Source organism: Melozone crissalis, unplaced genomic scaffold (genome assembly GCF_028551555.1).
Source record: "Melozone crissalis strain CALT ecotype California unplaced genomic scaffold, PUWL_Pcris_2 ptg000208l_1, whole genome shotgun sequence".
Taxonomy (NCBI): domain Eukaryota; kingdom Metazoa; phylum Chordata; class Aves; order Passeriformes; family Passerellidae; genus Melozone; species Melozone crissalis.
Window position 1 is genome coordinate 580,884 of NW_026535972.1, and position 25,563 is coordinate 606,446.

The 25,563-nt window shown below is 63.4% G+C and overlaps 1 protein-coding gene across 3 annotated transcripts in view; it reads right to left on the bottom strand.

Annotated features, from left to right (window-relative positions):
- Window positions 1–25,563, bottom strand: part of SBF1 (SET binding factor 1) — a 67,427-nt gene that overhangs the window by 18,619 nt on the left and 23,245 nt on the right. For all 3 annotated transcript variants that reach the window (XM_054294076.1, XM_054294075.1, XM_054294074.1), the window contains exons 2-12: window positions 18,234–18,319; window positions 12,597–12,734; window positions 12,008–12,142; window positions 10,384–10,494; window positions 5,119–5,224; window positions 4,496–4,628; window positions 2,915–3,023; window positions 2,303–2,416; window positions 1,426–1,503; window positions 865–978; window positions 126–254 (exon numbers count right to left, since the gene is read on the bottom strand). In XM_054294076.1, the coding sequence (XP_054150051.1) occupies window positions 126–254; window positions 865–978; window positions 1,426–1,503; window positions 2,303–2,416; window positions 2,915–3,023; window positions 4,496–4,628; window positions 5,119–5,224; window positions 10,384–10,494; window positions 12,008–12,142; window positions 12,597–12,734; window positions 18,234–18,319 (1,253 nt within the window). The remainder of the gene's footprint in view (window positions 1–125; window positions 255–864; window positions 979–1,425; window positions 1,504–2,302; window positions 2,417–2,914; window positions 3,024–4,495; window positions 4,629–5,118; window positions 5,225–10,383; window positions 10,495–12,007; window positions 12,143–12,596; window positions 12,735–18,233; window positions 18,320–25,563) is intronic.

A 25,563-nucleotide genomic window follows, 5' to 3' on the forward strand; every position in this document is an offset into this window, starting at 1 on the left:
CCCACAGATCCCGCTCAGACCCTGCGGATCCCACTCAGACCCTGCAGACCCCGCTCAGCCCCACAGATCCCACTCAACCCCACAGATCCCAGGCTGTGGGAAGGGGAGCTGCCTCAAGGCCCCACCTCATCAAACAGGTCGATGGGGCGGTAGGGAGCCCCGCGCTCGGTGACAAAGCCAGCGAAGGCCATCCCCTCCAGCACCTTGGTGAGGAAATCGTCCTCCGTGAGCCCCCGCTGGCCCAGGAACGCCGCCTGCAAGGGAACGGCAGTGCCATCAGCACAGTGGTGACACCAAGCCGTGGGTGGCACCTGGGGGGCACTGGGACGGTGCCACCTCCTTCCTCAGGGACAGGGTTGGCATGGAAACCTGAGCCTCTGGCCCATGGCAGCAGGACAAGGGGCAAGGGAAGGGCTCTGGTGTCACCCTGGCATGCAGAGGCAGGACACAGGGACACAGGGGCAGAAGGACACAGGGACACCGAGACACAGGGACACAAGGGTACAAGGCCAGAGGTACTCAGGGACATAGGGCCAGAGGGACACAGGGACAGAGAGGCACAGGAACACAAGGCCAGAGGGATTCAAGGCCAGAGGGACTCGGGGCCAGAGGACTGCAGGTGGTCCCTCAGCAGTGCCAAGATCTCCCCAAACAGCCAGCTGCAGGCCTGGCTCCCTCCTGGCTGAGCTCTGCAGGAACACCCAGGCAGGGAGGGAAGCGCTCCTGCCCCGGAGACCTCGGCGCGCTCCAGGACAAACACGGGATGCAGGTGGGCTGGCAGGGGTGCTGGGGAGGTCACTGCCTGCAAAGGCAGGATGTTTCCTGCGCTCAGCTGTCCCAGCCCGGCCTGGGTGAGGCCCTCACCTTGTGGAAGCGGATGACGGGCTCGGGGTGGATGCGGATGATGTGCAGGCACCAGCGGTAGCCCTGCAGCAGCTGAGCAAACAGGCGCAGGAACACGGCCCGGATCTCCTTGTCCTGCAACAGGGAAGCACAGCCCGGGCTGGGGGGGCTCAGGGTGTGGACAGGGCAGCTCCAGGGGCAGGGATTTCCCCCCAGGATGGGATCAGCCCCGGGGTGAGGGCAGGGAATGCAGCTGAGATTCCAGGGAAAAGGGGCTTGGGATTCACTGCTCTGGCCCCTAGAGCTGCACAGGGAGGAGAGGGAGCTCTCCAGCTCTGGGAATGCTGCAAGCCCTAACACTCCCTGTCTGCTCCAGCCCAGCCATGAATCCAGAGCCCACGGCACTGCAGGATCCAGCCACGGCTTGGAACAGTGGCCTTGGATGGACACGGGGCTGGAATGGTGTGTGAGAGCCAGGACGGCCCTGGGGAACAGCCCCTGCTGAGGGTCCCTCTCCTCCTGCCCAGGGTGTCCCTGGGGAACAGCCCCTCACCCTGGGTCCCTCTCCCTCCCACCACTCACCTGCATCTTGAGGGAAGAGGCGGAGATGGTGGAAGGGGGGAAGGCGAGGTCGGCCACCTCCAGCTCCGGGTCCAGGACCTGCCCAGGGAGGACACTCAGCTCAAGCCCCATCTCGGCTGGAGAAGCCAAGGACACTTCCCCAGAGACCCCACAGCCCCTGTGGAAAAGGTCTGAGGGGCTTGGGGACAAACCACAGGGGATCAGGAATGCTCTGCTGGCCTGATCCTGACTTGGGAAGCACGGGTGGCACTGGGATCCCAGGGAAGGGGGAGCCCCCCCTGCTCTGCCAGGGAGACCTTCACCCCGCCGTGCCCCCAGGAGGAGCAGGAGCTGCTCCAGCAGCGCCTTGGGAACACAGGAGCAGCCAGGCCACAGCTGCTTCCTGCCCTGGGCTGGCAGCCAGCACCACATTCCCAGAAACCTCTGCCAAAGGAACCCCCCCGGCACTGTGGGACAGCAGAGGGCACTGGGCTGGGAATGGCCACTGGGACGGGGGCAGCAGCACCCCAGGGCAGCAATCACAGAGGAAGGAACCCCTGCTGCTCCACTCCCAGCTCCCATGGAAATGTGTGCCATTCCCAGGGCGCTGGCCAGAGGCCATGGATCAGGAATGGTCCTGTGACAGGACCCCAAGGCACGGGCAGGACCCCAAGGCACGGGCAGGATCCCAAAGGCATGGAGAGGACCCCCAAAGGCAGGGGCAGGATCCTAAGGCATGTACAGGACCCCAAGGCACAGGGAGCACCCCAAGGCAGGAATCCTGCTTACAGAGGAGCCCCGGCTCCATTCCCACCTCTCTAGCCACGTGTGTCATTGCCAGGGGATGGTGCTGGCACCCCGGGGATGCTGTGGGGAACGGGAGTGCCCTGGCACTCACCATGGACAGGGCTTCCCGTGTCTGCTGGAGCAGGGGCTCGGGCAGCAGCGAGATGTGCACGCACTCCGGGACGTTCACGGTGCCGCCGTCCAGGTCCGCGATCACCACGTCCAGCTGGGAGGGGACAGCAGTGGGACACAGCCCCACCTCCCAACCCCACATCCCAGTCCCACAGCTGATGGGGAGCTATCCGGGTGAGCTGGCTCAGGAAAGGGCTGGGAACGGGCTCTGGCTCCTCCCCACCTTCCCTGAGCGCTCAGCAGTCCCTGTGCCCCATCCCGTCCCCAAATCAAAGGACACACTGGGATCCCACACTGGGGGGACAGGGGGACACCTGGCAGGAGAGGGACCCAGCCATTCCCACGTTATCCAGCCATTCCCACGAGCCCTAGCCATTCCCATGTTATCCAGCCATTCCCATGTGACCCATCCATTCCCTCTGGACCCAGCCATCCCCTGGCTCCTGTGGGACACCTGGATGCATCCCGGGCTGGGCACACGGAGCCCGTGGCCCTGGGCACGCTCAGGACAGATGGAGCTGTCACCCGAGCTGTGACACCCACGCTGCCCGTCCCAGCCCCTGGCACCAGGGCAGGGAACGTGGCCTCTCACCAGCTCCTGGGTCTCCGACTGGAAGATGGAGTGGACGCCGATGATGAAGGGGGTGGGGGTGCTCAGCACCTCCAGGAGCTGGGCGGGCAGGATGGGCACGTAGGTGAAACTGCAACCAGAAACAGCCTCAAAACCAGCCCCAACCACAGCCCCACTGCAGCCAGGCCAGCCGTGCCCCACAGCCCTGCCCTGTCCTGGCACAGCCAGACACCATCCTGGCTCTGCAGCCGTGTCCAGGGTGCCCGGGCACCCCCAGCCCCCTGGGCACACGTGGCTCCCACAGGCTGTGGCTGCCCCATCCCTGAGAATGCCCTGGGAGGGACTGGGGACAAGGCCTGCAGGGACAGCACCCAGGGAATGGCTCCCACTGCCAGAGGGCAGCCATGGGTGGCATCTTGGCAATGAGCAATTCCTGCCTGGGCTGGCATTGCCAGAGCAGCTGGGGCTGCCCCTGATCCCTGCAGTGCCCAAGGCCAGGCTGGGCACTGGGGCTGGAGCAGCCTGGCACAGTGGCAGGTGTCCCTGCATGGCAGGGGGGGCACTGCAGGGGCTCTGGGCTCCCTTCCAATCCAAATTATCCTGGGATTTCATGATTTCATGATATGATCCCTGTCTGGTCTTGGGGTTGTAATCAAATCTGACCAAGGAAAGGGTTTCCAGCAGAACCATTAATTCCAACAGAAAAATTTCAGGAAAAATTCCCCATGGAATAGGGGGTTCAGGCCTTGGCAGGGGCTGCCCAGGGAGGTTTGGGGTGCCCATCCCTGGAGGTGTCCCAGGAACTCCTGGAGGTGGCACTCAGGGCTCTGGGCTGGGGACAAGGAGGGGATTGGGAACATCTTGGACTCAGTGACCCTGGAGGGCTCTTCCAAGCTCAGGGATTCCATAATTCTGTGAAAAATAAGGTTCCTCTGGGACACCAACAGCCTCTCTGCAGCCTGGGGAGACAGGAGCTGGCCAGGAACCTCTGTCCCAGCCCAGCCCTGGCAGAGCTGCCAGGAGCCCCAGGGCTGCCAGGGCTGTGTTCCCACTCCCTGTGGGACATTCCCAGCCCCCAGGGTGAGCGTGGCTCCAACCACCCCACAGGAGTCACCACGGGGGCTTGGCCACCACCAGCACAGCCACTGCTGGGAACACCTCACTCCTGCTCATGGAACCATGGAATCTCCTGGGTGGGAAGGGCCCACAGGGATCACAGATCCAGCTCCTGTCCCTGCACAGACACCCCAACAATCCCAGCCTGTGCATCCCTGGCACGCTGTGCAAGCGCTCCTGGAGCTCTGGGGCTGTGCCCGTTCCCTGGGGAGCCTGGGCAGTGCCCAGCACCCTCTGGAATAGAGCCTGTCCTGATGTCCATGCTATCCCTGCCCTGGCACAGCTCCAGCTGTTCCCTGGGTCCTGTCCCTGCTCAGCAGGAAGCACAGAACATTTCCCAGCACTGCCTCCAGTGCCAGAGCCCGATTTGCCTGGGAGAAGAGGGAGGCAGGGCTGGGAGATTCCCAGTTATTCCCCGGACCCTGGGATGCACCGAGGGCGGCACAGGGGCACAGCTGGCACAGCTGGAGGCTCGGGGACCCTCACCTGTACTTGAGGGGGAACATGAGAGCCAGGAGGGCCCGGCAGGCGTCCGTCAGCCTCTGGTAGCTGCTGGAGAGGAACAGGATCTTGTGCTCGGTCAGCGCCGCGCAGAACAGGAACAGCACGTTGGTGATGCCTGGGCAGGGCACAGCAGGGGCTCAGGAACTGGGGGGTCCCTCTGACACCCCTCAGAGACCCCTGATCCCCCCCAGGCTGCAGCCCACTCCCCATCCCTGCATCCTGCCAGGGGAGGAGCTCAGCATCCCCCAGAGAGCCGCCCGTGGTTCGGGTCACTGCCGGGTGTGCTCCCCCTTCCCAGACAGCTCCGTCCCTCCTGGGGGCTGGTGGCCTTCCCTGGGGGCACAGGATGGCCTTTCCTTGGGGACACAAGGCCAGTGGCAGCCCTGGGCTGCTCCTCCAGACCCCAGCCCCAGTCCCACCCTCCTGGAAAAGGGATGGCACAGCAGGGCCAAGGGGCTCAGCCGGGACAGAGCTCGGAGCCATGTGCAGGACGTGACACGCAGGAAGGTGACCCACAAGGAGGTGACCCACAGGGAGGTGACCCACAAGGAGGTGACCCGCAGGGACCCCAGGTGCCACAAGGACAGGGTGGGGACACGTCTCACCGAGCTGGCGGAAGAGCAGGGCCACGCTGCAGCTGCTGACAGGCAGTGAGTCATTGATGGGGGTCTGGATCACCTGCCTGTCCCCCGCTCCCAGAGAGATCGTCCTCTGCAAGGCAACGCACACCTGGTCACCAGGGCCACCCAGAGAGGGACAGGGCCAGGGCAGGGGCAGCCAGACTCCCCTGGGCACAGGGGCAGGGCCACCCTGCCCCAGCACAACCCCCGTCTGCTGTGGGAAGAGGGAAAGGGAAAGAGAAAGGGGAAAAGGAAAAAGAAAAGGAAAAGAGAGAAGATGCTGCCACAGCACCCACTGGGTGCTTGGCTGGGTCCCTGGGCTGAGGGAAGGAGGGCACCTCCTGCAGCAACCCCAGGCAGTGCCAACAATGTCCCAACAGCCCCGAGATCCATGTGCAGATGTGGGACACAATGGCTCTCCAGGACACAGGGAGTACCCGGGATTTGAGGAGTCCCCAGGACATGAGGGGTCCCCAGAACTCAGGAAGTCTCCAGGCCACGAGGGCTCCCCAGGGCTCCCCAGGATCTGAGGGATCTCCAGGATACGAAGGCTTTCTGGGATTCAAAAGCTCTCCAGGATAAGAGGGCTCCCCAGGATTCAAAAGCTCTCCAGGATAAGAGGGCCCCCCAGGATTCAAAAGCTCTCCAGGATAAGAGGGCTCCCCAGGATTCAAAAGCTCTCCAGGATAAGAGGGCCCCCCAGGATTCAAAAGCTCTCCAGGATAAGAGGGCTCCCCAGGATTCAAAGGCTCCCCAGGACTCAAGGGCTCCCCAGGACTCAAGGGGAATTCAAGCCTCTCCCAGGCCCTTGGAGCCAAGGGAGCAGCTCCCCTGTCCCAGCCTGGCTGTGCCCAGGAGCAGCCCCAGCTCCATAGCCTCTCCAGTGGAAGGAATATCCTGGGAATATCCTGGGAATATCCTGGGGGCAGGGATGGATACCCCAGGCATGGGATGGGTGCTTCTTCCCTGGCACCACTGAATACCCCCAGCCCTGAGCTCGTTCCCAGGGGCACAGGGACACTCAAACATCCCCAGGCTGTCTCCAGGCCCCTCTCCTCCTCTTTCCAGTCCTCTCCAGGGAAAACGCTCCTGCAGGAGCAGCGCTCCCACTGCAGCCACCTCCTGGCAGAACAGCCCCAAAATCCAGGGCTGAGCAGAGCCAGAGCCCTGAGCTGGGCTGTCACAACCCCAGCAGGGCACCCAGAGAGGAGAGCCTGGATTTCAGCTCCTTCCCAGAGCCCAGGGACACCCTGGCTGTGACACACAGGGACACACACCCGAGGGTACCACCGGGACCTGGGGCTGGGTCACAGCAATTAACAGAGAGGCTGCTAATGAGGGGACAGACCCAGAGCCGGGACAGAAAAGGTGGGGAAAAGAAGATGGGAAAGAAAAGGAGTTCGTACCACGGCTTCGTCCTCCGCGTCAGGCTGAGGTGGGACAGACAGAGAGCACAGTCAGTTAGGACACACAGACAGGCACAGTGGGGACACGGACACCAGCAGGGACAACGGGACAGGAGCCCACAGACAGGGACACCAGCAGGGACAATGGGACAGGAGAGGAGCCCACAGACACAGACAGGGACACCAGCAGGGACAATGGGACAGGAGCCCACAGACACAGACAGGGACACCAGCAGGGACAATGGGACAGGAGAGGAGCCCACAGACACGGACAGGGACACCAGCAGGGACAATGGGACAGGAGCCCACAGACACAGACAGGGACACCAGCAGGGACAATGGGACAGGAGCCCACAGACAGGGACACCAGCAGGGACAATGGGACAGGAGAGGAGCCCACAGACACAGACAGGGACACCAGCAGGGACAATGGGACAGGAGAGGAGCCCACAGACACAGACAGGGACACCAGCAGGGACAATGGGACAGGAGAGGAGCCCACAGACAGGGACACCAGCAGGGACAAGGGGACAGGAGCCCACAGACAGGGACACCAGCAGGGACAACAGGACAGGAGCCCACAGACACAGACAGGGACACCAGCAGGGACAATGGGACAGGAGAGGAGCCCACAGACACGGACAGGGACACCAGCAGGGACAACGGGACAGAAGCCCACAGACACAGACAGGGACACCAGCAGGGACAACAGGACAGGAGCCCACAGACACGGACAGGGACACCAGCAGGGACAATGGGACAGGAGAGGAGCCCACAGACACAGACAGGGACACCAGCAGGGACAATGGGACAGGAGAGGAGCCCACAGACAGGGACACCAGCAGGGACAAGGGGACAGGAGCCCACAGACAGGGACACCAGCAGGGACAATAGGACAGGAGCCCACAGACACAGACAGGGACACCAGCAGGGACAACAGGACAGGAGAGGAGCCCACAGACAGGGACACCAGCAGGGACAACAGGACAGGAGCCCACAGACACAGACAGGGACACCAGCAGGGACAATGGGACAGGAGAGGAGCCCACAGACACGGACACAGAGTGAAAGCAATGCCTATGGCACAGGGAAGGAGCACTGGACACAGCAGGAGAGCAGGAAAACCACAGGAAGGGAAGTGCCACCACCAAACTGTCCCCCCTGTCACACAGTCCCCGTTCCCAGGGCACAGAGCCATCCTGCCCCAGCTGGGGGCACGGATCTGTGCCAAGCTCAGCGAGCCATGGTGGCAGGAGAAGCTGTCCTGCTGTGGCAGCCGCTCCTGGTCCCGCCGGGAGGAGCCGGATCCGGGCAGATCCCATGGGAAGGGACTGCAAACCCTGGCACAGCCTGGGCACGGGCAGCACCTCGGGCATGGGCAGCACCTCGGGCATGGGCAGCACCTCACTCTGCCCCAGCACTGGGACAGGCCTGGCTCCACACCCCTCCACAAATCCCAGCAGCACTGCTGGCTTCTCTGGGGACCCGCATGGCTCTGGGTGCCAGAGAGAGCCTGGAATGAGGAGCAGCACCTGCCCCAAATCCTGCTGTGATTTGGGATCAGGGACAGCACCCTTGGGGTCAGGGCAGTGTGGGGAGGGAATCCCTGTGGAGGCACCAGGGCCTGTGCTGCTGTCCCAGTATCCTGCAGAGCTGTCCCAGTGCCCCATGGCGCTGTCCCAGTGCCCCATGGTTCTGTCCCAGTGCCCCATGGTGCTGTCCCAGTGCCCCATGGCGCTGTCCCAGTGCCCCATGGTTCTGTCCCAGTGCCCCATGGTGCTGTCCCAGTGTCCTGCAGTGCTGTCCCAGTGCCCCATGGCGCTGTCCCAGTGCCCCATGGTTCTGTCCCAGTGCCCCATGGTGCTGTCCCAGTGTCCTGCAGTGCTGTCCCAGTGCCCCATGGCGCTGTCCCAGTGCCCCATGGTTCTGTCCCAGTGTCCTGCAGTGCTGTCCCAGTGCCCCATGGTTCTGTCCCAGTGCCCCATGGTGCTGTCCCAGTGCCCCATGGCGCTGTCCCAGTGCCTTGCAGTTCTGTCCCAGTGCCCCATGGCGCTGTCCCAGTGCCCCATGGCACTGTCCCAGTGTCCTGCAGTGCTGTCCCAGTGCCCCATGGTTCTGTCCCAGTGCCCCATGGTGCTGTCCCAGTGCCCCGTGGTGCTGTCCCAGTGTCCTGCAGTGCTGTCCCAGTGCCCCATGGCGCTGTCCCAGTGCCCCATGGTTCTGTCCCAGTGCCCCATGGTGCTGTCCCAGTGCCCCATGGCGCTGTCCCAGTGTCCTGCAGTGCTGTCCCAGTGCCCCATGGTTCTGTCCCAGTGCCCCATGGTGCTGTCCCAGTGCCCCGTGGTGCTGTCCCAGTGCCCCATGGCGCTGTCCCAGTGCCCCATGGTGCTGTCCCAGTGCCCCGTGGTGCTGTCCCAGTGTCCTGCAGTGCTGTCCCAGTGCCCCATGGTTCTGTCCCAGTGCCCCATGGTGCTGTCCCAGTGCCCCATGGCGCTGTCCCAGTGTCCTGCAGTGCTGTCCCAGTGCCCCATGGTGCTGTCCCAGTGTCCTGCAGTGCTGTCCCAGTGCCCCATGGCACTGTCCCAGTGCCCCGTGGTGCTGTCCCAGCCTGGCCAAGGCTCCTGCACTGGATCAGCTGGGCTGTGGGATCACTCCTGGCCCTCTGTGCTGGGGGAAGGGGAGCTCAGCTGAGGGAAGGCCCATGGGGACACGTGCACACACCCACAGGGACACCCCAGGGGCCAGCAGGGCACGAGAGCTCCAGGGCACAAACTGCTGTCCCCAACCTCTGCCAGGGGCTCCAGCTGGGCTCTCCCTCTCTGCCACCCCCAGTGAGCCCCCCAGCTCCATGTGCTGAGCCCAGCTGGCCCGGAGCAGGGCAGGCTGGAGGGACACAGGGCTCTGAGGGGACAGCAGGGGGCTTGGTGGCCTCAGCTGCAGGAGAAGCTGCTGCTCCTCAGGCCCCCAGCACCGGCACAGGACCCGGTGCAGACACGGACACAGGACCTGGCACAGAGCTTGGCACGGCCATGGGCACAGGACCTGGCACAGACACTGAGACAGGACCTGGCACAGAGCTTGGCATGGCCATGGGCACAGGACCTGGCACAGACACTGAGACAGGACCTGGCACAGAGCTTGGCACGGCCATGGGCACAGGACCTGGCACAGACACAGGACCTGGCATGGACACAGACACAGGACCTGGCACAGCCATGGGCACAGGACCTGGCACAGACACTGAGACAGGACCTGGCACAGAGCTTGGCACGGCCATGGGCACAGGACCTGGCACAGACACTGAGACAGGACCTGGCACAGAGCTTGGCACGGCCATGGGCACAGGACCTGGCACAGACACAGGACCTGGCATGGACACAGACACAGGTCCCAGCACAGGACCTGGCACAACACGGGTACAGCACCAGGCCAGTGCCCCGAGGAGAGCTCCAGGCTCTGTCCTGCCCTGCTGGCCATGTCCCCACAGCTGTCCCAGCCCTGCTCTCACAGATGGCCCGTGACCACTTGGCTCTGGAGCAGGGTTCAGCACAGAGCCAGACCCCAGGAGAGCCCCCGGAGCAGGGAATGCTTGCATGGATCGAGCAGCACCTACGCCAAGCCCCTGCTGCTCCCTCCCAGGCAGCAGGAGCCAGGACAGAAGCTGCAGCAGGAGCTCCTCGGCCAGTTGAGGATCTGAGTGGGATCTGTGCTCGGAAGCGCTCGGGAAGGCAGCAGGGCACGGAGCCAGGCCCTGCCCACGGGGCCCACTCGGGCACGGGGAGCAGGGCTGGGCTCTGAGGGGACAGAGCGAGGACAGGGAGGGCAGCAGGAGCCCAGGACCCACCTGTGCTCCCCCCGTGATGGGGATGGTGCAGGTCAGCAGGTTCCCGATGACGTTCTCCAGGGACACGCTCAGCCCGTCCACGTAGATGGTGTAGATCAGCCCCAGGCTGTTCTGGAGAGGGGAGCAGAGCAGGGATGAGCAGTGCAGGCAGCTGGGGACACCCCAGGGCTTGTCCCTGGCCACAAACACACCCTGGCAATGCCAGCTCCACGTCTTCCTCATCCACAGGGATGGGAAATTCCAGCCAGGAGCACGTCCCCATCCCTGCACTGATCCCACCAGAGCAGGAGACGTGTCCCCAAAGCCAGAGCTCCATGGGAGCAGCACCAAGGGGCTTTCCAAAGCTCCAGCAGAGAGGTGACCAGGGCAGCTGGGCTGCCCCAGCCTCCCTGCACCCCAGTCCCACACAAACCCCAAGGAAGGCATGGCAGGAGATCCTTCCCCAGCAAAGAGCTGGCTGAAATGCCCAAAATTTGGGCAATGCCCCTGACAGCACACCTGGACTCTGGTCAGCCCTGGGTGGTCACTGTGGGTCCCTTCCCACCAAAACACCCTATTCCAACTGGGAAGCAACAGCAGCCCCAGCTCTGGGGGCACCAGCACAGGGCAGCCCCCAGGACAAGCTGGGAACGAGGGATTTGAGGAATTTGTGTTCCAGGCACCCTCGGTGTGCTGCTTCCCAACCACTGAGGAAAAGGGAAAACACAAATCCTGGGATTTGGAGAGGAGGGCCAGGCAGACTCTGGCACAACGGAATAAAGAGGGAAGAGCAGGATAAACCTCTGCCCACTGGAATAACAAGGGAAGATGAAGCTGAGATTCCTGGGCACTGGAATGAGGAGCTGGGAACTGTTTCTGTCCCAGGGGAGCAGCTGGCAGGACATCTCTGTCTGTGGGGACAAGTGAGGGGACCCTGTCTCCTGGAGGTGCCCCAGCTTGTGCCTGGCAGGACCCCACTCTGCTGTCCCAGGCTTAGGAAAACAGATCCTGCATTTCAGAGAATTCCCACTCCACCCATGGCAGGGACACCTCCCACTGCCCCAGGCTGCTCCAGCCCCAGTGCCCAGCCTGGCCTTGGGCACTGCAGGGATCAGGGGCAGCCCCAGCTGCTCTGGCAATGCCAGCCCAGGCAGGAATTGCTCATTGCCAAGATGCCACCCATGGCTGCCCTCTGGCAGTGGGAGCCATTCCCTGGGTGCTGTCCCTGCAGGCCTTGTCCCCAGTCCCTCTGCAGCTCTGCTGGAGCCCCTGCAGGCCCTGCCAGGGGCTCTCAGCTCTCCCTGGATCCCTCCCTGCTCCAGGCTGGACACTCCCAGCCCATCCCCATGGATACACTCTGTACCCAGCCCTCCCAAGGCTCCCCAGGCGCACAATGCAGCACCTCTGGAGGCGGCAGAGCTGGCACAGCCAGTGCTCCCAGGAACAGGCTGCTCCTCAGGGCTTCCCAGGAGCGGGGCCGGCAGCTGCTCCGTGTCCCGCAGCCATCCGGGATCAGCAGCTGCAGCCCCACGGCTCCGGGGTGCCAAGGCAGGATGGAGCCAGGCTCCCAGGGGCTGTGCCAGCCCGTTCCCACTCCCACAGGCAGGACGCCCTTCCCAGCACAGCTGCCCTGCTCCCGACTCACCCGGAACACCTCGGCGTGGTCCAGCCGCGACACCAGCACCAGGCTCTTGGGAGCGAACAGCTGGGCAGGCTGCACCAGGGCTGAGGCCTCCTCCTCCTCTTCCTCACCCTCACCATTCCTGGCATGGCTCTGGGGCTGGGGAGACACAAACCAGCCCGGGCTGGGGGTTAAGGGATGCTCTTCCCAGTGCCAAGCTCCCTGTCCCAAGCTCCTGCATTCCTGTGGCACAGGGAAGGCAGGAACCCTGGCCAGAGCCAAAAGCAGCTGGGTGCTTCTCCACCAGCACTGCTGACCATTCTTCCCATCCATCCACCCATGGATTCCTGTGGCACAGTCAAAGCAGGAACCCCCTACCAAAGCAGCTGGGTGCTTCCCTGTCAGCGCTGCCAGCCCCTGTCCCCATGTCCCCGTGTGTGTCCCCATGTCTCCATGTGTGTCCCCGTGTGTGTTCCCGTGTCCCTGTGTGTGTCCCTGTGTCTCCATGTGTGTCCCCGTGTGTGTCCCCGTGTCCCTGTGCGTGTCCCCGTGTCCCCGTGTGTGTCCCCGTGTGTGTCCCCATGTCCCTGTGCGTGTCCCCGTGTCCCCGTACCTGCGGGCTCTCCACGGCCTCCCAGAAGGTGAAGCAGGCGCAGTAGTGCCGCTCCGAGTTGATGTCGGTGAGCACGGCCACGAAGAAGGTGGGGGGGTTCCTCTCGGGGAAGAGCTGCCACCCGCTGGGCTGGCAGAACTGCGGGAGGGACAGGCTGAGCTAGGACAGGCGGGGCTCAGGGGCTGCCACCCTCACCCACTCCGTGGGATCCAGCCCCGAGCCGCGGCCCACATCGCCCATGGAGCCTGCAGGGAAGGGCAGCTCCACGGGCCGGGAGCTGGCAGAGCACCAGGCAGGGCCCCAGGCAGAGCCCCCAGGCTCCTCCTGGAACTGGGCGGCTCCTGGAACTCCCAAATCCCCCTTGCAGGGAAGCAGGGCCAGCAAAATCCCTTCCTGTCTGCAGGGACAGCAGGAGCTGCCTGGAGAGACCCACACTGGGAGGGGTCGTGATGGGACAGGCAGGAGCCCCCAGATCCTGGGGAAGGTTCCCCATGGCACACAGGCCCCAAATTCTGTGCTGCCCCCATGGCACACAGACCCCAAACTCTGCACTGCCCCCATGGCACACAGGCCCCAAATTCTGTGCTGCCCCCATGGCACACAGACCCCAAACTCTGCACTGCCCCCATGGCACACAGGCCCCAAATTCTGCACTGACCCCATGGCACACAGACCCCAAACTCTGCACAGCCCTTATGGCACACAGATCCCAAACTCTGCACTGCCCCCATGGCACACAGACCCCAAACTCTGCACTGCCCCCATGGCACACAGACCCCAAACTCTGCACTGACCCCACAGCACACACACCCCAAACTCTGCACTGCCCCCATGGCACACAGACCCCAAACTCTGCACTGCCCCCATGGCACACAGACCCCAAACTCTGCACTGATCCCATGGCACACACACCCCAAACTCTGCACTGCCCCCATGGCACACACACCCCAAACTCTGCACTGCCCCCATGGCACACACACCCCAAACTCTGCACTGCCCTTATGGCACACACACCCCAAACTCTGCACTGCCCCCATGGCACACAGACCCCAAACTCTGCACTGCCCTTATGGCACACAGGCCCCAAATTCTGCACTGACCCCACAGCACACACACCCCAAACTCTGCACTGATCCCACGGCACACAGGCCCCAAACTCTGCACTGATCCCATGGCACACACACCCCAAACTCTGCACTGCCCCCATGGCACACAGACCCCAAACTCTGCACTGATCCCATGGCACACACACCCCAAACTCTGCACTGATCCCATGGCACACAGACCCCAAACTCTGCACTGCCCCCATGGCACACAGACCCCAAACTCTGCACTGCCCTTATGGCACACACACCCCAAACTCTGCGCTGATCCCATGGCACACACACCCCAAACTCTGCACTGATCCCATGGCACACAGATCCCAAACTCTGCACTGCCCTTATGGCACACAGACCCCAAACTCTGCACTGATCCCATGGCACACAGATCCCAAACTCTGCGCTGACCCCATGGCACACACACTCCAAACTCTGCACTGACCCCATGGCACACACACCCCAAACTCTGCACTGACCCCATGGCACACAGACCCCAAACTCTGCACTGCCCCCATGGCACACAGACCCCAAACTCTGCACTGCCCTTATGGCACACACACCCCAAACTCTGCGCTGATCCCATGGCACACACACCCCAAACTCTGCACTGATCCCATGGCACACAGATCCCAAACTCTGCACTGCCCTTATGGCACACAGACCCCAAACTCTGCACTGATCCCATGGCACACAGATCCCAAACTCTGCGCTGACCCCATGGCACACACACTCCAAACTCTGCACTGACCCCATGGCACACACACCCCAAACTCTGCACTGACCCCATGGCACACAGACCCCAAACTCTGCACTGCCCCCATGGCACACAGACCCCAAACCCTGCACTGCCCTTATGGCACACAGACCCCAAACTCTGCACTGACCCCATCCCACCGTGGGCCAGACACCCCATGCCAGCACCACACAGAGCCCAGAAGGACAGGGGACACGGGCTCTGGAGTGGCTCCAGGAGGTGGCACCACTCCCCTGGCACACACGGGCCCGGCTGTGCCATCTCACTGCACCAGCCCCTGGCACTTCCCAAAGTCCCTCCCAGGGCCGGAGTAGTTCCAGACTCCCCTGGCTTCCCGAGCCTCAGGGGATTTTCTCGATTTCCTCAGGGCTGCAATTGGCTGCTGGAGCCGTGGAAAATTCCCTGGGCGTGGGACAGCCCGGCTCCTTCCAGCCCGGCTCCTCCTGGGGCTGGAGGCACGCTGAGGACACGGGAATTCTGTAAACCCTGGGAGCAGAACCACGGCACCAGGGCCTGGCGAGCTCAGGAGGCCTGTCCCAGCTCCCCCAGGAACCCAGGGAATTCTGCAAATCCCGGGAGAACCACGGCACCAGGGCCTGGCGAGCTCAGGAGGCCTGCCCCAGCTCCCTCAGGAACGCAGGGTGGATCCCACCTGAGTCTCCCAGTGCTCACCACTCCCCGTGCTCACAGCGCCCATGGATCCTCCTGTGCTCCCTGGCAAGAGCCCACGGGACAGGAGCTGGGCTTTGTGCGGATCCTTGGGCTGGCAGCAGGAGGGACAGGAGGAGAAAGCACCCCAGGAGCTGCTTCCCACATCCTGTGTCCCTGGAAAGCAACATCCAGGGCCCTCTCCATCCCACGGCTCCTCCATCCCGGGGCTCCTCCATCCCGGGGCTCCTCCATCCCGGGGCCCTCTCCATCCCGGGGCTCCTCCATCCCGGGGCTCCTCCATCCCACGGCTCCTCCATCCCACGGCTCCTCCATCCCAGGGCTCCTCCATCCCAGAGCCCCCTGCCAGCTCCCATGGGAGCACAGGGGAAGGCCTGGCTCAGCAGAACACCGGGATGAGCACACGGTGTCACTGTCCCAAGGCGGGAATTGCCCCTCCCTGCCCCCAGCCCCACACAGAGACCTCCTGGCAGTGTGGGAATGAGGAGCCCAGAGCACACGGAGCTGCTGGATCAGGATGATGGAATCAGGGAATCCTGGGATGGGCACGGTGGGAAGGGACCTCAGAGCTCCTCCAGTGCCACCCCTGCCATGGCAGGGACAGCTCCCACTGTGCCAGGCTGCTCCAGCCCCAGTGCCCAGCCTGGCCTTGGGCACTGCAGGGATCAGGGGCAGCCCCAGCTGCTCTGGCAATGCCAGCCCAGGCAGGAATTGCTCATTGCCAAGATGCCATCCATGGCTGCCCTCTGGCAGTGGGAGCCATTCCCTGGGTGCTGTCCCTGCAGGCCTTGTCCCCAGTCCCTCTGCAGCTCTGCTGGAGCCCCTGGAAGCTGCTGGATGCCCTGGAATGCTGGCAGAGGTGGAGCAGGTCTGCAGGCCTGGACACACCCAGCAGGTGCCAAAACCGTCCCAGAGCTGCCTCAGGACATGGAAAATCCCACACAGAGTCCAGCAGACCTGTGGGATCATGGCATGGAAGGTCCTAAAGCCCAGCGCCGAGGAAGGATCTAAAAGGGAGAGTGGGAATGGCCCTGAGAGCCACTGGAGCACAGGGAGCCCCTGGATTTACAGCAATCTCCATTCCCACCTGGACGCCCCTGCTCCAGCAGAGACCCTGGGAATGCCCTGCCCATGGAATGTCCCCACCGGGCAGCACCCAGGGCTCTGCAGGAGCAGCTCTGGGCAGGCAGGGAGAGGCTCCCAGGGTGCTTTATCCACACCCCGTGCCTGTCCCCAGAGGAACTCGATCCATTAAAATGAGATATTTCTGCTGGGAATTGCTGCTGGACACTGCACACAGCCAGGAGCTCCAAAGCCCAGCTCCCTGCACACCCTGGGAATGTTTCTGTCCCCAAAAAGCTGTCAGGGAGATCAGCCCTGACCGCGGGGACACGTCCCACCGACCCCCAGGACGGGCTCCCGTGCGTTTCCCGAGCTGCCCCACGCGCTGCTCCCCCTGCACACTCAGAGAGTTTGTGGGAAGCCCTGGAGCCACCCCTGCCTCCCAACAGCACAGGGCTCCAATTGTTTAAATTCCAAGGATTTTTTGGCTGGACAGTTTGACCCTTGGGAAAAAAAGCAGCTTTGCTCCTGCTTGGGACAGTTCCCAAGTCCCTGCAGACACCAGGAAACTCGGAGCAGAAAAATAAAAATAAATATAAAAATAAATGCATGTTTTTGCCTCAGATAAAACAGCACAGAAAGGTCCCAAATTGTGCTGGAATTTCAGGAGACACGTGATGGGAAGAGGAGCTGGACACTGCTGATCCCAGTAACAATGGGATGAGGAGCCAGTGACCCCAGTGATGATGGGCAGGGACACCTCCCACTGTGCCAGGCTGCTCCAGCCCCAGTGCCCAGCCTGGCCTTGGGCACTGCCAGGGATGCAGGGGCACCCACAGCTGCTCTGGGCACCTGTGCCAGGGCCTGCCCGCCCTCCCAGGCAGGAATTCCCTCCCAAGATCCCACCTAAAAGGATGTCCATCCCTGGCACAGCTGCCAGGGCAGTGCTGGAGTCCACATCCCTGCAGGGGTTTCAAAGCCATGTGGATGTGGCAGTGGGGACATGGGCAGTGATGGCCTTGGCACCACGGATTGCACTCAATGGGCTCAGAGGGATTTTCCAACCCAAATGAATCCGTGATTCCATGAACCCCAGGGGGAATGGAGCAGCTTCCAGAGGGCTCAGCATGCGGGGCTCAGTCTGTCCCAGCCCAGCCGTTTCACTGGAATGGAGCTCCAGCTCCTCCCTCAGGGTCCCTGGAGCTCCAGGGCAGGGATTGGGAAGAGCTCCCACCCCAGTTCAGCCATGAGGGGAACAATCCCACCCTCCTGGAGGAGCTGCAGGATCCCCACAGCTCCACATCCCGGGAATGTCCCAGCTCTGAGCTGACCCCAAAGCACCCCAAGAACTGTGTCAGGAGGGCTGGGGACAGCCAGGCCCTGGCCCTGGGACCCAGCCTTGGGCAGGGCAACAGGAGCTGGGGGTGCTCAGCCTGCAGGAAAGGAGGCTCAGGGTGCCCCCAGCACTCTCACAGCTCCTGGAAGGTGCCTGTGCCCAGCTGCCCTTGGGCTCTGTTTCCAGCAGCGCTGGCACAGCCAGAGCACACGGCCTGAGCTGTGCCAAGGGAAATGCAGCTTGGAGAGCAGCAAAAAGCTTTTCCAGCAGGGGGGAGAAAGTTCTGCAATGGCTGCCCGGGGAGGGGGTGCAGTCACCATCCCTGGGTGTGTTTAACCAGCCTGGAGGTGGCACTGGGTGCCAGGGGCTGGGCTGGGCTCCAGGGCCTTGCAGGGCTCTCCCAACCCAGGGATTGTGTGATTGTGTGTGATTGTGTGAAAGGCCTGGCCATTCTCCTGGGGGGCTGTGGACACTAAGGCTGCATCCCTGGCTCCTCCAGGAGGCATTCCAGCATCCCAGAAGAGGAGGGGTAGCAGGAGGCCGGAAGAGGAGCCAGTCCTGGATCCATCCCACCGTTTCTGGAGAGCTCCACAGCTGGAGATGCACCCAGGGCAGGTGGGAACTGCTCCCTCCCAGCTCCCAGCCCCCCAGTCAGACCCCGTGGGACGTGTCCCAGTGCCACCCCCAGTGTCACCCGTGGGTCCCCAGCCACTCACCAGCTCGATGCCCTGTGGGAAGGGGTTGTCCTCCCAGTCCTTCTCCGGGAAGCGCTGCAGGATCTGTCCCTGTCCATCCCCGCTGCCTGTGGAGACAAGATGGGATTAGAGGGCAGCAGGTACCCCCCATCCTCCAGGAATGCCTGGCTGGAACAGCCCCGGGTGCTCCAGCTCTCCGTGCATGGGGCAGCACAGGAGAGAGCCCAGGCCAAGCAGCACTGCCCACTCCAGCAGGGAACAGCAGAGATTCCAAGGAATCCCAGAGCAAACAGCTCCCAGAGCCTTCTCTGGAGGTGGGAACGGTACTGGAGCAGCAGCTCTGGTCCCTCTCCAGGCAGAACTCCCTTCCCTGGGATCCCCACATGGACAGCACCCCCAGTCTGAGCTGCACTCCCTGCTCCTCATCTCCCATTGGCCTTTCCCCAAACAGCCCTGCCTGGGGTTTATTTTGGGCTCCTGACAGCTCCTGCTTCCCTGGGGCTTTATGGAGCCCTGGGAGCACTCCAAACCCTCAGCTGCCCCCCAGCCCACACCATTCCAGACCCTAAATCCTGCTGTTCCCCATGGACAGCCTGGACAAGGCCCAGCAGGACAGGTGGGCACTGCGGGACCAGCCGGCTGTGGGACAGCCCGAGGTGACAGTGCCACCAAGTCTCCTGTCACAGCCCAAGGTGGCAGTGCCACCAAGTCTCCTGTCACACCCTGAGGTGACAGTGCCACCAAGTCTCCTGTCACAGACCCTGCCAGGCTGGGAAGGGCTCCCACACTGCTCAGGCTGCTCCTGGATCCAGCTGGGAATCACAAATCCCAAGGATTCTGGCCCAGCCACGAAGGCAGGCAGCCCATGGTGGGGAGAGGGGGCTCATTCCAGCCCCTTCCAGAGGCAGGGATTATCCATTTCCAGGGACCACCCAGGGCCTCTCCCATCCCGGGAGCCAGCTCCTGGCCATGGAATGGGGCTGGGAAAGCAGGAGGAGCCCCAGGGAAGGGCTATTCTGGGAGCCCAGACAAGTCCCCAGGGTCCTGCTCACCACACAGCAGCCACAGCTGGATTTAGCAGGGAGAGAGAAAGGGAAAGGGAAAGGGAAAGGGAAAGGGAAAGGGAAAGGGAAAGGGGCCATTTATAGCCCTGGGCCCAAAATGGAAAGGCTGGAGCCAAACTGGGCACCAAATATCCACAGGGATGGGGTCAACCAGATCCTGCCTGGCCACGTGCTGCGACACCACAGCCCTGCTCTGTCACCACGTCCCTGCTCATCCCTGCTCTGTCACCACAGCCCTGCTTGTCCCCTGTTCTGTCACCACGTCCCTGCTCCATCCCCACATCCCCCTGGAGGCAGCCCTGGCCCCGAGTGCTCCCAGCCCTGGCCAAAGGCTGCCCACTCCCAGTGCCAAGGGCTCGGCTCAAGCTCCAGACAGGAAAATCCCTTGAGATCCACACGTCAGGATTACAGCTCCAAGCTGTGCCCTCCACACCCAGCCCTGCCACGGCTTTGCTGCAATATCCTCAGTTAAAGGGGAATGGAGACAAGACCACAAAATCCTGGAATGGTTTGGGAAGGGAGCCCAGAGCCCCTGCAGTGCCCCCCGTGCCATGGCAGGGACAGCTCCCACTGTGCCAGGCTGCTCCAGCCCCAGTGCCCAGCCTGGCCTTGGGCACTGCAGGGATCAGGGGCAGCCCCAGCTGCTCTGGCAATGCCAGCCCAGGCAGGAATTGCTCATTGCCAAGATGCCACCCATGGCTGCCCTCTGGCAGTGGGAGCCATTCCCTGGGTGCTGTCCCTGCAGGCCTTGTCCCCAGTCCCTCTGCAGCTCTGCTGGAGCCCCTGCAGGCCCTGCCAGGGGCTCTCAGCTCTGCCTGGAGCCTTCTCCTCTCCAGGTGAGCACCCCCAGCTCTCCCAGCCTGGCTCCCTGGGAGCTGAGGGGCTCCAGCCCTGCAGCAGCTCCAGGTGCTGCTGCTGTGTCCCAGGGCTGGGGCAGCACCTGAGGGGGGACAGGGCCAGGATCCCCCTGCCCTGCTGCCCACACTGGGGCTCAGCCCAGGGCTGGGGGGTCTCAGGCTCAGCATCCTCAACACAAACAGAAATCATTCCAAGGGCTGCTGAGAACAATGGGAACCTCAGCTCCCGGGGTGTTCCCAGAGCCAGGAGCTGCCACCCTTCAGCCAGCTGCAGGCAGGTACATCCTGATTTAGGGGACTGTCACCAACAGGCTGACTCAGGAACCCAGCCCTTCCCTCAGCTGCTCCCGGGGCAGCCTGATCCCGGCTTTGCCACTTGCCAGCATTCAGCTCCGTATCGGGCTGCGGGATCGGCGCGTCCCTTCCTGCCCATCCGTCCTGCTGCCACCCCAGCTGAGAGCCCTGGGAACGCCGGAGATCCTGGCCCAGCACCGCGCCTGCGAACCCCGGCCCGCAGGCAGCTGCTGCTCTGCTCTGCTCTGCTCCGTCCTTCCTGCGGCTCCTGGGGACACCTGGGGCAGCCCAGCCCCTCCCCGGGCCGTGCTGGAAGGTCAGGGGATGTTGTTGTGATACAGGAAATTCTAAATAAGCGCAGAGGTAAACACGGGGCCGAGGCACGGCACCGGATGACCGCGGCTGGGAGCGCTGGCACGGCGGGACACGGGCGGACGCTGCCGGGAGCGGCTCCGGACACGGCTCCGGACACACGAGCGTCCCCTGAATGCGGGACAAGGGGAGCCGTGCCTCAGCCCTGCACACACACCGGCCAGGCCTCTGCCTCCGGGGCTGGGGGGCTCCCAGAGCCTGCAGGAGGCGCCCACCCTCCCTGGAAAACCCCGGGGGATTCACGGGTGCAGCACGGCAGCGCCAGCCCATGCCAGCCCCACGGGGGCAGCCACGGGGTCAGGGCAGGGAACAGCCCTGCAGCAGCTCCTGCAGCCCTTTCACACAACCCACAGAATCCACAGAATCCACACAATCACATCCAGTCACACAATCACACAATCCCTGGGTTGGGAGAGCCCTGCAAGGCCCTGGAGCCCAGCCCAGCCCCTGGCACCCAGTGCCACCTCCAGGCTGGTTAAACACACCCAGGGATGGTGACTGCACCCCCTCCCCGGGCAGCCATTGCAGAACTTTCTCCCCCTTGCTGGAAAAGCTTTTTGCTGCTCTCCAAGCTGCATTTCCCTTGGCACAGCTCAGGCCGTGTGCTCTGGCTGTGCCAGCGCTGCTGGAGACAGAGCCCAAGGGCAGCTGGGCACAGGCACCTTCCAGGAGCTGTGAGAGTGCTGGGGGCACCCTGAGCCTCCTTTCCTGAGGAGCTGGATGCAACAGAGAGAGAAGGGAATTTTCACAGGGATTTGAGGCAAGGAGCTTGTCTGGAACAAGCCCTGTCCCACCCCTCACACCTGACAGGTGACTGGAGGTGTTTCACCACCAGCACGGGACCACTGGTCTGGCCAGTCCCCAGGAACGGCTCCTCTGCAGGCTGGGACACGACTCCCACACCCCTGAACCTCAGAAATTCGGGATGAAATCATCCAGGGGAGCACAAAGTTCAGATAACACAGCTCAGAGCTGGAGCAGGCACAGGTCACCAGAGCAGCTGGGGCTGCCCCTGATCCCTGGCAGTGCCCAAGGCCAGGCTGGACACTGGGGCTGGGACACTGGGACAGTGGGGGGTGTCCCTGCCATGGAACTGGATGAGACTAAAGGTCCTTTCCATCCCAAACGGTTCCACCATTCCAAGTCCTCCCCACAGGAGCCAGAGCTGTTCCAGCCCTCCTTCCCCACAGGCTCCAACCTGGAGATGATGCTCAGCCAGGAGAGCGTGGAATCACTTTAGAAACATCCAGTACCTTCAGATACCTTAAATTATTCCAGAAACATTCATTTCACACCATTAATGATTCTCCAGCTCACCCAGGTTCAGGGGCAGCCTCATCCCTGCCTGGAAGCATCAGCTGAGGCTTCCGAGAGCCTCTCACTGCAGGAATTATTTATAAATTCAGCAGCTTCACTGCACCAGAAAATCCCTGGTGCTCCAAAGCCCTGCCTGGAGGTGGCTCCTGCAAAGGCAGGGACAGAGCAGGCACAAGGCCACACAACCTGCAGGACCTGGAGCTGCTGCTGAGGGCACCCAGAGCTGAGCCCTGAGCCCAGCCCAGCCCAGAGCAGGGCCCTGATGGGGCTGTGGGAACGAGGCAGGGGCCGTGAATCCCTGGGGCAGCACCAAACAGGGATTGGGAAATGTCCTGCAAGCCCTGGGAGCGATTGCATCAACCAGCACCAACCAACACAGAGGGGAGCACCGCCAGCAGCCCCTGCCCATCCCTGGAAACACCCAGGCCAGGCTGGGCATGGGGCTGGAGCAGCCTGGCACAGGGGAAGGTGTCCCTGGTGGCACTGCAGGGGTGTGAGGTCCCTTCCCACCCAACCAACTCTGGAACTGCCCGATCCTCCAGTCACTCTGTCCTACCTGTGCACCGAGTGGTGGCTCCTGCCAGGGCCTGGCACACAGCCAGAGCAGGGAGGGCACTGCCAGCCTGGAACAGGAGCCCAGGGGGGCAGGAGGGCGATGGGCACAGCCCCAGGGTGGGCACGGCCCAGGGCAGGGACCGTCCCCTGTGCTGGCCCTGCCCAGGGACCCCCTGCGATCCTGGGGGCAGCTCAGGAGAGCCCTGGAGGGGCTGCAGTGCCCAGGGCATGGGGCTGGGCAGGGAATGGAGCCCCAGCAGGGCTGAGGGAGCTGGGCAGGGAATGGAGCCCCAGCAGGGCTGGGGGAGCTGGGCAGGGAATGGAGAACCAGCAGGGCTGGGGGAGCTGGGCAGGGAATGGAGAACCAGCAGGGCTGAGGGAGCTGGGCAGGGAATGGAGAACCAGCAGGGCTGGGGGAGCTGGGCAGGGAATGGAGAACCAGGAGGGGCTGAGGGAGCTGGGCAGGGAATGGAGAACCAGCAGGGCTGGGGGAGCTGGGCAGGGAATGGAGAACCAGCAGGGCTGGGGGAGCTGGGCAGGGGCTGAGCCTGGAGCAAAGGAGGCTCAGGGGCCCTTGTGGCTCTGCACAAGTCCCTGCCAGGAGGGCACAGCCGGGGGGCTCGGGCTGTGCTCCAGGGAACAGGGACAGGAGCAGAGGGAGCGGCCTCAGGCTGGGCCAGGGCAGCCTCAGCTTGGACAGCAGCAGGAATTTCCCCATGGAAAGGGGTCAGGCCTTGGCACAGCTGCCCAGGGAGCTTTGGAGTGCCCATCCCTGCAGGGATTTCAAAGCTGTGCAGATGTGGCACCTGGGGACAGGGTCAGTGGTGGCCCTGGCAGTGCTGGGAATGCTCAGATTCAGTGGACAGAAAGGGCTTTCCCAAGCTGACTCCATGAATCCACGGTGCCAGAAGAGCACAGCCCTGTCCCCAGGGACGCCCTGTGCAGGACATTCCCACGCTGATGGAGCCAGTGGGATTTGTCACCAGCGGCCACTGCCAGCCCAGGTGGGCCCAAGGACCAAACCTGCCCCGTTCAGCTGCTGGGACACACCAGGCAGGATCAGAGCTGGCACCGGGGCTGCAGCAGCTCCCCTGGAATTCCCCAGGATCCGGGATTGGCACAGCCCCAGGGCTGGGCCCGGGCCAGGCCCGGCTGCAGCACCTGCCTCGCGCGGCACCGGCACCGGGCAGGAAGCTCCGGAGGCAGGAAAAGCCTGGGGGAAAATGGTGATTCTGCAGCTGCCAGGAGCTGCCAGACAGGCACAGGCTGAGTGCCACACCAGGGGAGATGGCCTGGCATGGTGACATCCCATCCCATGCCATCCTATGCCATGCCATCCCACCCCATGCCATCCCATCCCGTCCCGGCCCCAAACCCCTGGGACCACCTCCTGTCATGTCCAGGAGCTGCATCCCCTTTCCCACATCTCCAGCACAATCCTGGGATGGTTTGGCTGGGAAGGGACCCCAGAGCCCCTCCAGTGCCACCCCTGCCATGCAGGGACACCTCCCCCTGTGCCAGGCTGCTCCAGCCCCAGTGCCCAGCCTGGCCCTGGGCACTGCAGGGATCAGGGGCAGCCCCAGCTGCTCTGGCAATGCCAGCCCAGGCAGGAATTGCTCATTGCCAAGATGCCACCCATGGCTGCCCTCTGGCAGTGGGAGCCATTCCCTGGGTGCTGTCCCTGCAGGCCTTGTCCCCAGTCCCTCTGCAGCTCTGCTGGAGCCCCTGCAGGGGCACTGGGCACTCTGGGACAGTGGAAGGTGTCCCTGCCTTGGCAGAGATGGCACTGGACGGGGTTTGATGTCCCTTCCCACCAAAGCATTCCATGATTCTCAGACATGTCACACCAACCTGAGGACAACCAGCCCGTCCTTCACCAGCAATCATCACCTGGGTGGGGAGCTGGGCCATCCCAGCCCTGCCCATCAGCTCCTGCCTCCCTCCCAAGAGCAGGGAGAAGGCACAGACAGGGATGAGCCAGCCCAGCCCTGCAGCCCCCCGCCCCCAAGCCCACCCAGAACAACACCCGAGTGTCTGCTGTGGGGACAAAGGAGCCTCTGTTCCCTGTGACGTGTCCCCGAGAATGGCCTTTCTATGGAGGGAACAAAGGGGCCGTTTGTGGGGCTGGGGCGGCCCCCAGCTCTGGCCACTGCCAGGAAAGCCCACCCAGCCCAGGGAGGGCACACAGCCCCTGGCCACCAGCATGGGATGGCATGGGACAGCCCTGTCCCCACAGCCCCTGTGCCACCCTGGCCACCAGCATGGCATGGGACAGCCCTGTCCCCACCAGCTGCAGGTGCTGGCAGCTCCCTGTGCCAATCCCAGCACCCCTGAGGCTGGAAAAGCCCTCTGGGGTCACTGAGTCCCAGCTGTGCCCAGTGCCCACCTTGTCCCCAGCCCAGAGCCCTGAGTGCCACCTCCAGGAACTCCTGGCACACCTCCAGGGATGGGCACTCCAAAGCTCCCTGGGCAATGGAATCCCCGTTCCAGTGCTGGACAACCCTTTCCATGGAGAAATTCCTCCTGAAGTGGCACTTACCAGGCCCCCAGTGTCCCCTCCAGCTGTCCCCAAGGCCACACCCCCCTGTGGCATGGCTGCTGTGCCCCCAGAACGGGACACGCAAAATACCAAGGAATAATCTCCCACTCCTGGCTCTCTCCGTGTTTTAGAGCAATCCCATGGGACAAGGGGCTTGGGAAGGACACAGCCCTTCCCAGACAGCAGGAACCCTGCAGGAGCAGGTGACAGGGACACCTCTGGCTCGGCCAAAGGGATTTGGAGGGGATTTAGGGCAAAAGTCTCCCCAGGTCACAGCCAGAACAGCAATTCCTGTCCTGAGTGCAGCTAAAAAAGGGGAAAACTTGGGAATAAGGGCCTGCTTCATTCCCTGT